This window comes from Egretta garzetta, unplaced genomic scaffold (genome assembly GCF_000687185.1).
Source record: "Egretta garzetta isolate BGI_Z169 unplaced genomic scaffold, ASM68718v1 scaffold341, whole genome shotgun sequence".
Classification (NCBI taxonomy): Eukaryota; Metazoa; Chordata; class Aves; order Pelecaniformes; family Ardeidae; genus Egretta; species Egretta garzetta.
Window position 1 is genome coordinate 1,027,603 of NW_009258546.1, and position 16,069 is coordinate 1,043,671.

The following is a 16,069-nucleotide window of genomic DNA, read 5'->3' on the forward strand; positions in this document are numbered from 1 at the left end:
CCTGAAGTGGCCAGGCAGTTGGATTAGATGTTCGTTGTAGGTCCCTTCCAACTGGAACTACTCTATTCTAAATTTATTTAAAACAAACAAACGGCTGGTAACCTTTGTTGATTCCAACCAAAGTTATCAGTGTCCAAACAGGGCCCTAGTGTTCTTTAATTGTCTTCACTGAACCAGTTGTGCAGCTAATTTAAGCTTAAGAAAGAACAGTTACTTTGGTATTCTACAAAAAAATATGTTTTCTTAAAAGCATGCTGCAGCTGTCAGTTCATGACTCAGTGATGTTAGGAAAACCATAATGAACTAATGAAAGTAGTAAGTAAATGGGGTTTTGAAATCAGCTAAGACAGTTAGCTTTTGGGGCCCAGAACAGCTGTACCAGATCTGATCAAAAGCCGATCAAGCTCAATATTTTTTCCTCCAACAAGAAAATCTGTAAAAACACTCTCCCATTTGCTGAGCGCAGTGTGAGCAGTTAGTAAGTGCCCCAGATTGCTCTGCCAGCCTTTGGCAATTAGGGCACAGGGACTTTCTTGGCTAGAGGTGGGATCTGTGCTTAGGAGTCTTTTCGTGACTTTCTTGTGAGTTGGATAACTAGTAATGAGAATGAACTTACTTACTGTAACTGGATCACATGCATATTACTAACAGAAACGTAAAAATTGCATTTCTTCTTTCAGAGAATATCACTTCTGTGCCATAGATGACAAAATTTAACAAATGTTGGTAAAATAATGGCTAGAGGGGTTACTTTTGCGCTCAGTTTTGATGGTGGTGTTTTGGTTTTTTTTGTTTTTTCCAGTTGCGTTGTTCTTGCATTGTCTTCACTTTTGCTTCAGAGCGAACTACATATCTAAATGGGTTTGTTAAGTTGGCAAAGAACAGACAACCTCTGGTGGTATGTATGTTTGCATCCTGATTTATCCACTTTGCTTCTGGCAATCTATGAACGAGATCTTCTGCAATGGACCTGTGAACTTCCTGTACAGACAGTTAAGGTTTCTTCTTTGTTTTGGTTTTTTTTAGCACTGTTCCTGAGCAAGTTGAAAGAATTTTTAAGCAGCAAAAGCTATGATAAGAAATAATACATCATTTTAGTGATTTTTTTTTTTTTTTTTACCTTTTATTGCCAACATATTAGACTCTTGATAATTTGCAGAATTTCACAAATTTCTTTTTAAGCTTGTTGGAGTGAAATATTGCAAGTATGGGGGAGCAGCTTTTATATTAATTACTTTTAATATCTTTCTGTATGTAGTCTGACAGCCTTTTGTTACAGTAGGCTTAGTGGTAGCTCCAGTGTTACTTAATTTGCAGAGTAATACCTTTCATGATGGCACGTGTGGAAATACTTCAAATCACCGGGTGATTTCATAAGAATAAAAAAACAACTTTCTTGGGTTTGACTTAAAAGGATATTTGCTCCCTATGACTTTCCTCAGGGCAGCAAAACAAATGGGTGTATAGAGAAGTATTTTTTCATAGGAGATGTGAGTCTCGGGAAAACCTATTCACATAGGGAAAACCAGTGCCTTTTTAATGCCTGTGTTGTATTTGAAACATTTTGGGGAAAAGTATCTATTTTGATCCATTTTAGAATGAAAGTAACCTTGCGAGCTTTTTTTATATATTGGATGTTGAAAGGCATAAGTATGTTAGTGCTTTTGGTTTCAGATATTAAAGCACTTTTGCCACTTCTTGGTTTAGTGAAAGTTAAAACTTGGACTAAAACTGAGCTTGGACAGGATGCAAGATCACATATGGGATTTTTCTTTCCCATTTTAGAGCGTTTTTGAGCCCCCGCACACTGGAAAGCCTAGTCAGAAAGGCGGAGAAGGAAGAGACGAGAATATTTTTGTGGCCTTGATGTAAATGCCACGTTTTAAAGAAATTACATGATGAAAATTGCTTTCCACTTCAGTATCTCTAAGGACTGTTAACAGGAGCGACTCCAGACCTAGAAATACTTTGCAGTCTGTTAGTGCTCAAATAAAGAGTTCATTTTATCAGGACACAAGACAAGGGAAACTGCTTCTTGACTGGTTTAACTGAGGAGATTCTGGCATTATTTGAAGCACAGTTACTGATGTGTTTCATACGTGCCCGTGAGATCGCGGGCAGAGTTGGCGGTGGTCATGTAAGGCCTTGTAGGGATGACAGGTGGGGTGAAGGCCTCACCTTTCTCAAGGAAGTAAAATAAGAGGTTGTTACTATTCTCAGCTGCTTGTTTTTTTCAGCATTTTCCTGTTTGTGGGATCAGTGTTGCAGGGAAGGCTGAGGATGCAAAGGGGGATGTTGCAGTATCCCTCGTTGCATGTTTGAGCAACTGCAGATTCTGTTAAAAGAGGACACGAACAGGAGTCTGTGGCAGTGGTTGCCGTGGGGTTCATCTGTGTGTGCCGTGGGGAATGATGAAATGACCGTGCTGTTTGTTTGCTTGATTTAAAGTGACTCACAGCCTGGGCTGACTTGGTAGTTCTGTAAGCAGTTCTTGGGTTTGTGTGTGCGCACGCTTACACTTGTGCAGAGACAGACACAAATAGTTCTGCTCTTAGTACACATGTTCATGCTGTATCTGAAAAACTTCTATTACTGTCTGCTAGCAGCATGCTTGAAGTGTGCGTGTGAACCTCCTGCAACGCTGCCAGTCCTTGCACAGTGACGCAGGGCTATGTGGTGCCTGTGTTTTAACCTGTCCCTAGCAGTCAATTTAGGTTTAATAACTAGAAGTGGTCAGGTAGCTTAGTTTTCACCCCAAAGGCATATTGATTATTTAATTCGGGAGGAAAAGTTGTTCTTTGTTTTTTTGAGACAGGTGTTTGGATTCAGCAGTCTCTTCTGCGCAATCCTGCGGGCCTGAACAGTGTTAGCTTTTTTTAGGCCCATCTTAACAAGCCTTCACTTAAGGTTCCGTTTGGATTTGCAGATTTGAATCTTGCAAAGCATCGCTTACCTGATGAAGTGAGAGGCAGAGCCTGCACTGCCTCTGTAGGAGGAAGAATTTCTCTGTAGAGACTGTTTGCAGTGGACCATGTTGAACGCTAACTTCCGTAAGGCTTGTAAACATCCACGGCTGCCCCCTTGGTCACTTAACCAGCCATTTCGTACTCCTAAGGGTCTGTTAATGCATTCCTATAAGATTGTTTACGACTTAAGAGTAGTCTCAGATTTGAGATTATGTGGACTCTGATTCAATGAACATAAACTTCAAATATATCATTATGTTCTTAGCTAACAATTTTCAGTGATTAAGATAAGAGCATAGCGTGTTATGTTGAATGTTTAACTGAAGGACTCTGGCAGATACCACGTCACTGTGCTAATTGTCGTTGGACCATTAATGAAAGGGCGGCTTTAGCCCGTTAACCTAGTAGTTAGTATGGATCCCCAAAATGAACCGGATACCGTATCTATGTGAAGCCTGGTTTTGCTGTGTTTGAATTTTGGTTCTGGCTTCATTTCAGGTAAATACAGGGAATGCTCGTCTCCAAACAGTATTGTCTGTAGGAACAACGAAGTAATTCTTAATTTTTTTTTCAGCAATAATCAGAGGTCTGGTGTGAGGGAGAGACCAGACATACCCGTTGGTGCCAATTTTTTAAGTGACATGAAAAAAGCCTTCTGAGAGATTTTCTGAATTAGCCAATCTTACAGTCAAATTTTTCTTTGCTGTGTAGATTTGAAAATAAAATGGCTTAGGATTCCCTTCACTTCCCCTTACATAGAATTTTGACCAAAAGGAATGTTTTTCTGCCTGGAAGTGTCTGTTGTTGTCATTGTGTAAGTGATTTCATCTAAAAATGTGTGTGTAATTCTTTTATGAGTACCCTTACTGTCTGAATTCAGTCTATAATTATGTCAGTTGTTCTCATTTTAGTTGTGCCTTCTTATATACAAATTTTATTTTTTCTGAATGAGATGCAACTTAATTAGATTTGTAGAATTATTTATCCACCTATGTCCATGTGGTGCTTGTCCTTTAGTGTATAATAATTAACATATATCTGAGAAGTTGAAATCTGATTACCCAATATTAGGGAGATCATAGAATCATAGAATCATAGAATGTTTAGGGTTGGAAGGGACCACTAGTGGTCATCTAGTCCAACCCCCCTGCAGTGAGCAGGGACACCGCTAACTAGATCAGATTGCTCAGAGCCCCATCCAACCTGGCCTTGAATGTTTCCAGGGATGGGGCCTCCACTACCTCTCTGGGCAACCTGTTCCAGTGTTTTACCACCCTTGTTCAATACTCAGGAATATGCTGTCTTGAAATTATTTGTGCTTTATTTCAAGATTGATGGTTCTTTTAGATAAGAGTATTACTGTTGTGATCAATGGCTTTGTTAATTCAGAACTGCAATATGGGGGTTTGGGGAGGGTTTTTTTTGTGTGGTGGGTTTTTTCGTGGGTGGTTTTTTTTTTTTTTTGTTTTCATTAAACACTTTATTTCTGGAACGGATTATTTGATCCAAGGGGGTAGAGGCAGCTTCTTTGTTGTACCACATACTCAGATTTTTTCCAGTCCAGTCTTTTTGTTTCTGGAGGAAGCGTAAGGTACATTACGTATGTCAAGTCCTAAGCCAGTTTGGAACTGCATCGGTCTGCTTAATCCAGCTTGGAAAAAGTCTTGCTTCGGACAGTGTTGTTGCTGGATTAGCCAAGATCCTTGAGATTCATCCTTCCAACTAAGAAGGATGATGTTGTCTGGTTCTCTTCTGTGGAAAATGTCTGTTCTTTGGGGCCTGACATAAAATGCTTTCAGGCGTACCTGTCTGTATCGGTATTAGTGGAGGCCTAAGCAGCTACAAATAGGATTTGCACGTTAGAAAGATACAGTGGGACTTAAATCACCAGTTATAAGACTAATTCAAGTGATGAGCAGGGAAAAGTGAAGAAGCGTTGGTTTTTTTCAGTCAGTCAATAAATTGGATTTCTTATTTTACATTATATTATGGTAACGTGCAGTTTCTGGATGAATACTGCCTCGCTTATGGACTTCGTATAAAACCTAATTCAACATAAATGACAAATAATACAACTTTCTTTTTTTCTACATTTCTTGAGTTGATTGGAAGTGGGGATAAGGACTTGGCATAGCTTTAGCAATAATCAGTTACACTCCTTCACGGTTGGTACCTGAAAGAGAAAACAGAATCTAGCTCCAAAGATCATCTTATTTCTGAAGTTCTTTTCTCTGAGAAAGAGCAATGAAATATCTTGTGCTGTTGTTTTTTTTTTTTTTTTTAAATTTATTTATTTGCACAAATACGTTTGCTTTGCAGGAATTCTGTTTTCATCATGTTGTCTCACCAGTGCTGGATGAGCTGAAACTTGCTGAGTCTTGGGGAGAGCATGTATAAAAGGAATGACCTCATGGCCAATGTGATGATCACCTCCGCCACTCCAGAGGTACAGTTCCTTGGTTTTTATTAGCTCCTCTATCAATATGGAAATTTTCGCTTGTTTCAATTTTCATAGAAACCCTTTCTGCTACCAGTCATGCCAGTCCTTTTTCTTGCAAATGGTGTAGATTTGGCAATAGAGTAATTTTGGAACACTCCATAGCTCTGAGGTTTCGCAACCTATTTATTGTTGTTGTTGCTGATGATTACTCATTTAGATTAGTTTTAAATAGCATTTTTGACCTGTAACTCCGTAACTTAGCAGCCACTTACTACTGAGTTAAGAGCAATGTAACGTGCCATCTAAATGGAGCTAGTCAGAAATATTCCAGTTGACTTTTTTTTTGTAATTTACTAGGCTACTAGTAAGGAAGTGCTCTGTGTAAGACTTCGTTCAGTTTAACCCTTTGTATCCTTTGAAGACCAGGCAGCTCTGCCTAGTTCTGTGTTGCGAACAGTCTGTGTTGGTGGGTCCAGGACAGCCAACCGAGGACTGCTTGAGAATTAGTTACCCTACTGAGTAGCTGTGGGGTTTTTAATTTCATGTAATACTGTGATGAACTATTATAAATCAGCTACAGTAAAGCTCGTCCAGTAAAGCACACGTTTTAAATGTGTGATTGGAGGTACTTTGTGCTTTTTCAAAAGGTAACATTTTGATGAAATTCTTCCCTGGTTGAAACATTCTACTTCTGCATCTCTTACGACAGCTGAAGGAAGAGCTGCATGAAGCAAGTTTTTCCATGGTAGTGCTGCCTTTTGCACACTCAAATCAAAGCAGTTGTCCTGAGTTTCTTGAAACAAATAATCTGTGAGCTGATCTTTAAAAATCTTAAACCAAAACAAAAATACATAATACAGCTGTGCCCTGCAGAAGATAATTTTCTCAAACACAGTATAAATACCATCAGACTAACAATGAAACAGTTTTTCATTCTCTCAAGATGGGGGACATTTTGATTCGGGTATGTAAACACACAATTTTGACATTCCTCTTAAAGATACTTCTTTAAAAAAAAAGACGACTTTCGCACACCATTTTCTCAGAACAGAAATATCTGTCATAGATCAGAGCATAAGAAGTCTCCAGGGTCAAACCAAGGACTCTTCTAATCCATTATTCTGCCTCTGGTGATGGCCAGCAGCAAATGCCTGAAGAGGGACGCGAGAGCAGTGGAAGCACAGGAAACATCCCGCTGGTACCGTCCTGGCCACAGCCATTTGCAACCCAGGGCCTTGCTGGGGGGAAGGTCCTGTCTGCTATCTCTCAATGTATTTGTCTTCCATAAATTTACCTAGTCCCCTGTTTGAATCTGCATAATCTTTTAGTTTATACAGAATCGCGTAACAAGCTGTTTTTCAGCTTTAGTGTATGTTGTGTGGAGACCTGTATCCTCTTATGCATTTAAAATGGATCTCTATTTTTAACTGGTAACACCTTCTTGTGGTGTCAGATGAAGCAGAGGGAGGCCATTGCTTTCTTTCCTCCTGCTTGCTTTGTTGGTTGTTGTACTTCTTCCCCACAACCCAACTGCCTGTTTTCCAGGTTGAAGATTTCTGGCATAGCTAGTCTTTGTGAAAAAGCCATTCCATACCTGTGATCATCCTTGTTGCCTCGTTCTGAAACTTTTCCAGTTCCTTGATATCCCTTTTAAGATGGAGACTGATACTGCATATGTATTCCAAGTTCTGGTGCACCGTGGATTTATAAAGGAGCATATTCATACTCTGTTATATATTTTCTCTTTTCCTTTTCCAGACTTACCCAATCTTGTGTATTCCCTTTTCGTTTCTTTACATTGCCAGGTTTTGTTTTTTGTTCTACCATGTTGAATAAATAAAAAGAAGATGCATAGTTGTCAACAAATTGTCACCTCGTTGTTTTACTGTCTTTTTTGGGCTGTCGAATACATAATAATCATCCCTTATCCATGCATAATTCTCTGCCAATTCACATATTCTCACTGCTTGTAACTACTGCTTTGTAACTAATTATCATTGCAAGGATAGACTCTATGCTAGGGCTGCATAGTTTCCTTAATGTCTTCAGAGTGAGGAACCACATCAAAAACCTTTTGGAAGTCCAACAAGACCATATGAGTGATGTTCCTTTACCCACATGTCTATACTGATGCAGTGCTTCTCTTTCTAAACACTAACGTGGCAATTTCCCGATACAGCATACCTGTCTGTGTTTCTGCTAATTCCCCTTAGCCGTCGTCTTCAGTTTGCCCAGTACAAATGTCAGGCTTCCTAATCAGTAGTTCCCCAGATACTTTGGGGTGGGGGAGAAAATCGGCATCTCATTTACCACCTTCTAGTTCTTTGCTACCAAGTCAGTTCTAAGTGAGGATTACATGACACAGTTAGTTAAGATGCCAAGACATCTTGTTTTGATGACAGTGTTCTTCTAGAAAACAAATAACCTCAGTGAGGTAAGAGTTTAAGATTTTGTGTGCATATATTTTTATTGAGTATGTAGTTTTAAGGTAAGAAATAGAAAAGTAATGCTATTATTATTATGAAATGGGCCGCAAGTGCCTGCATCTAAGCCCAAGGACAGAAACTTCAAAAAGAAGGCAGGCAGCAATTTTTAAGGCAAGACACAGTGCTAAAGTACCCTGGAGCTAACATTTGAGTTAATTGAGTTAAATTTCAGGATGTGTCAGTTTTTACTTTTTTATAATGTTGTGGACAGTGGTGCGATTTGGATCGACCCACTCTTTACCTTGTATGTTTAATTTAAAATTTTCCATTGAATATGAATCTTCAAAATCCCAATATGTTTTCTTTTTTTTTTTTTTTTTGATAGCTCTTTTATCTAGTCTATAATTTTAAAAATGGCTTTCTAAAGCTGGAAATTTCATAGAGGGAAAATTGTATGTCACTAATTTTCTGCAGAGGAAAGTTAGTTGGAAACATTCGTGAACCACACTAAATAAAATTTTGTAATTCAATGTCTGAAGCTTTTTGAAGTTTCTACATTTTCTTGTAATGTCTTAATATTTTTACACATTTATTTTCTCAATTTGGCATGAAATTCATCATTTTGCAGATAAGCCTACTATTTTTTCTTTGTAGGGTAGTAGCAGCTCAGATTCTCTGGAAGGGCGAAGTTCAGACTATGCCAATAAAAGCTACGATGCGGTTGTATTTGATGTGTTGAAAGTAACTCCTGAGGAGTTTGCTGTAAGTAGAAATGTTATTTTTGCATTTAAGCTTGTATAATATTCAGGGCTTGCAGGATATTGAAAAAATATATAAAACTATTTTTCTTAAAATAGAATCGTTTAAATCAACTCAATTAAAAAATGGCCTGATCTTTCGCTCCTATTCATCCAAATTCAGATGATCCATGGCCAAGGACCACCTTCAGATATGAACAGAGCCACAAATTAGACAGGCCTGTAAAATCACACAAAAAACCTGATGCGTAATTTCATCAGGGGAGACTGAAATTATGCCCAAAGACAGCCCAGAACATAGTGTGTAGTCTACACCAGCAAAAATGAATTTGTGGTGATCTCAGAACTCTTATTTATAAAACGATCAAGTCAAGGTAAGGTTGCTTGTAACTTAAAACTGATCAGTTTTCTATTATATTCATAATTCCTACGCTCTTGGGTTGAGACAAGCTTGTTGATGGGGGTCTTGATTTAATGGTATACTTTAAAAACACACACATACATACCCTTATGTCATTGTGACGTCTCTTTAAAGCTGAAGTCTGAACTTTGGTAATTTGCTTTTCTCTCTCCAGTTCCACTGGTAGCCATGAACAAAACAAACAATAAACCCACCAACCCCCAAAGAAACCAAAAATTGAAATGTGTGTCTGTAGGACTGGCAGTGAGGCTTGAAAAAGATCATGTGTAAACCCTAGTGGTAGGGCTGCTTGTTTGGGGTTGGTTTGTTTGTAGATGTTGATTTTAATACGGTCACGCAAACTTTTAACACCAAGGCTTTCTTAGCCAGACTAGCTATTCTCCCAGTTCAGCTGGGGAGAATTTAAAAACCCACAGGTCTGGGTTCACTGTAGTTAGTACAGTTTGGTTACTGGACATCAGGGCTGAGGTCTATAGAAGATAGGATTGTTGTATTGAATATAAATATCGAGAAAAAGGGAATGGAGCCAAGTTAAGGTCGCTTTCAAATTTAGTCTGTTGTGTTCCTTTTTAAAATTTAGAAGCAGCAGAGCAGAAACAATCCCAACTCTCTTCAGCCTGTCCTCTCCAGAGCCCCTCTCCTACGAGGACAGGCTGGGAGAGTTGGGGTTGTCAGCCTGGAGAAGAGAAGGCTGCGGGGACACCTTATTGCGGCCTTTCAGGAATTAAAGGGGGCCCATAGGAAAGACAGGGACAATCTTTTTAGCAAGGCCTGCTGTGACAGGACAAGGGGTGATGGTTTTAAACTAAACCAGGGTAGGTTTAGACTGGCTATAAGGAAGAAATTCTTTACAATGAGGGTGGTGAAACCCTGGCAGGGGTTGCCCAGAGAGGGGGTGGAGGCCCCATCCCTGGGAACATTCACAGTCAGGTTGGACGGGGCTGGGGAGCAACCTGATTGAGTTGAAGATGTCCCGCTCATTGCAGAGGGTTTGGACGAGATGGCCTCTAAGGGTCCCTTCCGACCCAAAGCATTCTATGATTCTGTGATTCTATGAAATTCCCTGGTGGTAATCACATCTATACCAAAAAGACCAGTAGCTTGTCAATACTAGTCAATTTTGTTTTAAACTTTTTGGTGATTTTGATTGAACCTGTGTCTTGGTGAAATGATAAATAATTCTCATTGAAAACTTCTTTATTAATGTCACATCGTATGGCTTATCTCAGCTTTTTGGAGCCTCTGCTGTGCATCTTATTAGGAGGCAGTCAAAAAGTTGCAGAGAGGCATTTGTGACTGCAGTTTTTCTAGGAGCAGAGCAGGATCTTAATGACATCTGAGTTTGTAAATACCCAAACATTATTCAGATGTATAAATCAGAAAATTGAGTGCTGCTAAGAGTGTTTGGCTAGGGCTTGTGGCAAAATTTTTGATTTAGCATAATACAAAAGCAATATAGAGCATGCAAATTAATCATTTATGGAAGGAATTTTTTTTCATGTCTGTCAAACTTCATGGGCCTCATTAACTTTTCTAGGCTCATGTCTGAGGAATCATACTAATAGTAGAAAACTTTTAAAATTTATATTTAAATAGATAGCTATAATTCTTAATTGGTGGAATCAAATGTGCACTTTGAGAAGGGATTAGCAAGAACAGAGCAGCTTTGCTCGGGATCCAAAGAAGCGTTCTTTGATGCTTTCTTTTACACATTAAATCATGTAAGTTACAAAGTTCAAAGCTCTGTAGGTTTATACACTCACAGTGTAATTGAAGTACCTATTGCCTAAACATAATTTACATAACTTAGAAATATATACTGTCATTTCGATCAGTGAAGCAATTCCAGTATCTTACCACTCAGATGCTAAAATATTCTATAGATGCAGTTTGTTTTGTTTTTTTTTTTTTTTTTTAAATCATTGGCTTTGAAGGAGCATTACAATGTCTTATCAGGACACATTCATCAGTGGCTGAAAGTCTGCGTGTGATCTTTTTAAAGCATATTCCAATCATAACTAATTAACAGGTCATAATGCTTTGTTGTTGTTGTGGCTTAACCCAGCAGGCAGCTGAACACCACACGGCCAGCGGGATGGGGGATAGAATCAGGAAAAAAGTTAAATTTGTGGGTTGAGATAACGACAGTTTAATAGGACAGAGAAGGAAGGGAAAATAATAATAACGATAAAAGAATATACAAAACAAGTGATGCACAACGCAGTTGGTCACCACCTGCTGGCTGATGCCCAGCCCTTCCCCGAGCACCAATCGCTCCCCCCTAGCCAGCTCCCCCCATTTCTATACTGTGCATGACACCATATGGTCTGGAATAGCCCTGGGGCCAGTTGGGGTCGGCTGTCCTGGCTGTGCCCCCTCCCAGCAACTTGTGCCCCTGGCAGAGCAGGGGAAGCTGAAAAGTCCTTGCCTGGTGTAAGCCCTCAGGATGATGAAGTTTCTGCTTGTGGTGTCAGCCTGGACAGGGGAGGCTGAATTCAGGATTGGTCCGTTCTGCTTTACAGAGAAAATGTGACTGTATGGTTTGTAGTTACTAAAGGGCAGATGTAAATACATGATTGATAGTGCTTCGTGTTACATTATTTAAAATTTTATCTTTATTGCAGAGCCAGATTACATTGATGGATATGCCAGTATTTAAAGCTATACAGCCTGAGGTAGGTTTTCTTAAACTATCTGTTTACATCTTTGGAATTCACTGCCTGAGGAAATGTAACCATTTAAATAATGCTTGTTCATCTAAAAATGCTCATCTTCTGGCACTGTACTAATATTTTTCTAGGTTTATTCCTTGTTCGCACTGTAAACAGGTCCTGTTGAGTGTTTCTTCAGGATGAATTTATCAAATGTCAAAATCCTCTACTCTCCCTTCTGCTCCTGTTTTTCAGTTCATATCTGATTTCAGAGTTTGACTTATGCCTCTAGTCATAACGTGTATTTTAGGCTGCATCAGCCACTTGGTAAACTCTTTAATTTGTATTATCATGCTTAAGATTCAGTTCTGAGGGAATAAGTTAACACAGACATTTGAAAATCAGAAATAAGAACTTCAAAAATAAGGAAGGTAGTTACCAGAATATGTTAAATTTGCATAGCAGTGATATGTTATCTCAGTATTTATTAAATTTATTTTCTGCAAAAGAGACAAGAATTGCATGTTTTCAGTTTAAGTTCTTTAATATAAGAACATCTCCTTCTATCCATTACGGTTTATTGTTGTCTTGCACCTGGGTGGATTATCATGAATACATAAAGGAGGAAAAAACCCTGTAACTGAATTCCTCACAACATCAGCAAGGACAGTCCCGTTTAGAAGGTTCTTAGTAGAAGCTCAATCCATGAAACCGGCTCATCAACAAAACAACTCATTGTATATTACAGTGGTTCAGAGAGATTAGCAGCCTTCTATTTCGTGAAAGTATAAGAAAGCAAATAAAAATTCATCTAGCTGGTGTCTGACCTTCCTGTCAGACAGATTAATCTTGTTTCAAGAACACCAAGATAGTTTTGTAGCTGAAAACACTTTCATGCTTCTGAAATTACAAGTTATTCAGGTGGCTGGGGAGTCTTTTCTTTACTGTGGGGAAGCAAATGGCAAATGAACAATGCAATAAGAAACGAGTAACACCTGTGGAAAAATCCATGAACAGAAAAATATCAGTATTTACAAACAGATACTTTTTCATGACAAAATTTTTGCGAAGAAAAACATCAGTTAGAACAAAATGGAGGTGTCACCAAAAGCAGAGGTAGTGTGATACTCTGAGATGAATGAATATTAAATAAAATACAAAACTGTAGATTGTCATATTTTAAGTGAATTTTGCATTTGCTTTGACTGCTATGAAATATCTGTGCCATGGAATTTTATAGCAAAACACTGATTTGCTGTTATTTTCCTGTCATTGCTTCATTGCCTTTTAGAAATGAAATTTCCTGAAGTGCTGCTCTGATTGACTGGCAGATAGATGTAACTTAGTGAGAAATGATCAGAAGAAAACTAATGTTGTATTTTCAGCTTCTGCTAGAGTATAGGTAGCGGTTGTCATGAACTATTAGTTTTTATTTGTATTTTCCGACTTTCATCTTATTGGAATTACCAATATAATTTAATTGTTTGTTTGCCAAAACTAAATGACTGTTTCTATCCTGAAATTCTGCCAGCTGTAGGACTAGATTTTAAACCAAGATACAGTCTGTGTATTTGTTGTCTACCTGCCTCTTGTTATTAGGTAAGTTACGGGACTAAGAAGGCTAAAATTTTCTGGCCAAATCAAATATTAATGTATTGTCTGCCTGCATTTGTTTGAGGCCTGGTAGCCTTTCAAGTTAAGTTGGTGTATTCATTCTTCTCTGTCTGTAAGCTTGGATACCCTTTGATAAACGACCCTTTTGAGGCCTGCGGGGCTTCACGTTGATGACTGGCTCTTGCCTTGTTGATGGGCAGATGGTTGTCTGCCATTTTACTCCAGAACTCTACCTTGTCAGAGTCTTCCTTTGGTGACCTTGTATTGCATGGAAGAAGGAAAGGCCAATATTCTGATTGAAACCTGTGTTTCATGATGTGCTTGTTTTATTATGTCACCAGCTACAGTGAAGGCAGAGCAAGGGTCCCTACTTCTCCTTTCATACTTGCTTGTGCAAGGCAGTCACAAGTGCTGTGCACAAGCAGATTTTGTATGCAGGAAATGGTGGTAAATACACTGGTATGTGAATAGGAGCGAACACTTCCAGTTTCCTGTGCTAGAAAGGGGGTGCAAAAAAAGTATGGAGAGGTGAAATGGTTTGCTAGAGGTTGCATAGCTCAGTTCCAGGGCAGACTGTGCACAGAGGAGGTTCCCGTAGTCAGCAGCCGTTGGGCTGGCTGCTTTAGTGAGTTATTAGTCTTCAACATGAGCTTATGCATGTATGGAAAGACTTAAGATTTTAGAGTTCTGGTTGCCAAGTCTTCTCTCAAACAAACACACAAACATCCTCTAAGCCTAGCACTTGCTGAGGCTTTTTTCTGCTTTTCCATCGAGGTATTACTAAAAAACACATCTGCGTGTTACTTTGCAAGAGTAAGAGGATGTCTGATTAACAATGCTTTGCTCTCCAGCAGAAATAACTACACTTACATTCTAGATTTCTATGGAACTTTATTTAGGGGTTTTTTTGTTGGTTTTTTGTTTTTTTTTTTCCCCCCAAAGTCCTGGAAATTGCATTCTCCACAAATTTTCAGGGTTTTCTTGCGCACTTGATTGGAAAGTTTCTTGTGACTGTGTGCATTGAGGAAATTGCCTGCATCCTTCCATGCAAAAAGACGAAGTGTGATACTAGAACAGAACACATTTTAGCAGCATAAAAAAAAATTCAGCAGGGGCATGTTAGATCACTTACTCTTATCAGCTTTCTTACTCAATCCAAATTTTAAGCCTCATCAAATTATTTTACCATGCACAAGATTTTCTATTCCTGCTCACTAGCCCTCTGGCAACTCTTTTGTATCCTTAGGTTACTGACATCATCCACTTTTCAGACAAACATAAGTTCTTCTGTACCTAGTAGAGTGACTGAGATTTTTCCACATAAACATAATTTCCAGGGTCTTAATATGTGCACTGATCATGTGGAGAATCTGTGTCCTGACAGATGTGAATTGGCATTTTTATCTGCAGAAGGCTTAAATGCTGGAAGACTGGGATAAAAAATACATTTGGAACTGGCAATTCTGGTGCTCACACAGGAACATGGAGACATCCACATTGCGAGAGTGTGTTCCGTTTATCAGAATGTACACTGTGCTTTTCAGAGACAGGATTCTCTTTGGCTGACTCTCTGCCTTTTCATGTGAAGGCATATAAAGTTAATAGCATACATTTGGGAAGTTGAAAAACATTTTGATTGAAACTGAAATTTGTGGTTCTAAAAACAGAAGAGTGATTTAGAACTGGTGTTATGGAGAACTCATTTCCAGTGTCTACTACTTGTCAGATCTGAATATAAAGCCTGTATAGATAATGTGGTAACTTGAATCTGTAGTTAAAAAGAGCCAGGCTGGCTAAGTATATTTGGAACTGCCTGAAATAACTACTGGAAAATTGACACTTTCTTTCTGGCTAAATCAAATTTGTAGTTATAATTTCAAATTTATTTTGGTTCATAACTTAATACAGCTTGTTTAAGGAAAAAAACATTAATCTGCTTTTTAGCTCTTCTGTTTGCTTTATACTTCCCACAGGAATCTCCAGTATTTATTCTGCAATTTAGGTGAGAGATTATTTTTTTGCCATAGAGCACTGGGATTTTATTATGCATTAAAATTGATTGGTTGTGGTTACGGGTATACTGCAGAACTTGTGATTTTTCTTATTATTTTGAACTGGGTTGACTTTGAAGTAGTCGCTGTTATTGAAAGAGCATTCAAAAATTTGTTTCATACACTGTGACTAAACTATGCAGCCTGCTGGCAGCCTTTTGCTTTACTAGCACCAAAGTACTAATTAAGTATATGCCACGCTTCAGTCAAGTCTGGCTATACTCTTTTGGCTTAAAAAAAAGCCCCCCCAAAAAAATAAAAAATGGAAATAAGAGTTCTAATCCCAGCCTTCTGACCAGAAGGCCTTCAGAGCTAGGACTGTTACTGTCCAGCCTCTTTCAAGTGGTAGGTTCTCTCTGTCCAAGTATCACGTACAGTGATTTCAGGTGTGTTAAAATCAGTTTTTGACTACTGTAAACAATATTACAGTTCCAAAAGTGTTTTCTTCAAATGCTTTAGATCTCACATTTTAATAAAAAAAAAAAAAATTAGAGATTATGTGTGCTAACCTGCGGTGCATTTATGGAAGCTTTACTAACTGTAATAAGGAGGGTGGCATTCAGGAAGAGTAGGTTACCGCTTCTAGTTGCACAGCTGAGTTTTGTACTCTTTACTCTTAGTACTGCTTATTGATATGTTTGGCTTTAGCTTCAGTTTTGAACCAGATAAGATTATATACTAGCAAAGTCTTTACTCCTGTATCTTCTGATTTGCTTATACGAGGGAACCCTGGATTGAAACA

The 16,069-nt window shown here is 38.6% G+C and overlaps 2 protein-coding genes across 9 annotated transcripts in view; one reads left to right on the forward strand and one right to left on the reverse strand.

Annotated features, from left to right (window-relative positions):
* The window catches only part of RALGPS1 (Ral GEF with PH domain and SH3 binding motif 1), a 109,870-nt gene that overhangs the window by 8,086 nt on the left and 85,715 nt on the right, over positions 1-16,069 (forward strand). For 5 of the 8 annotated variants that reach the window (XR_004843171.1, XM_009647456.2, XM_035903119.1 and 2 more), the window contains exons 2-4: positions 5,286-5,412; positions 8,487-8,594; positions 11,636-11,686. Coding sequence is in view for 7 of the 8 variants with exons in the window: in XM_009647456.2 (XP_009645751.1) it covers positions 5,356-5,412; positions 8,487-8,594; positions 11,636-11,686 (216 nt within the window). In the remaining variant the exon portion in view is untranslated. Of the gene's footprint in view, positions 1-802; positions 899-5,285; positions 5,413-6,053; positions 6,371-8,486; positions 8,595-8,753; positions 8,965-11,635; positions 11,687-16,069 lie in introns of those variants that run through there. The other 3 variants (XM_035903120.1, XM_035903123.1, XM_035903122.1) reach the window with 3 other exon arrangements.
* The window catches only part of ANGPTL2 (angiopoietin like 2), a 30,971-nt gene continuing 27,486 nt past the window's right edge, over positions 12,585-16,069 (reverse strand). The window contains exon 6 of the transcript XR_004843172.1: positions 12,585-12,606. The gene's annotated coding sequence lies outside the window, so the exon portion shown is untranslated. The remainder of the gene's footprint in view (positions 12,607-16,069) is intronic.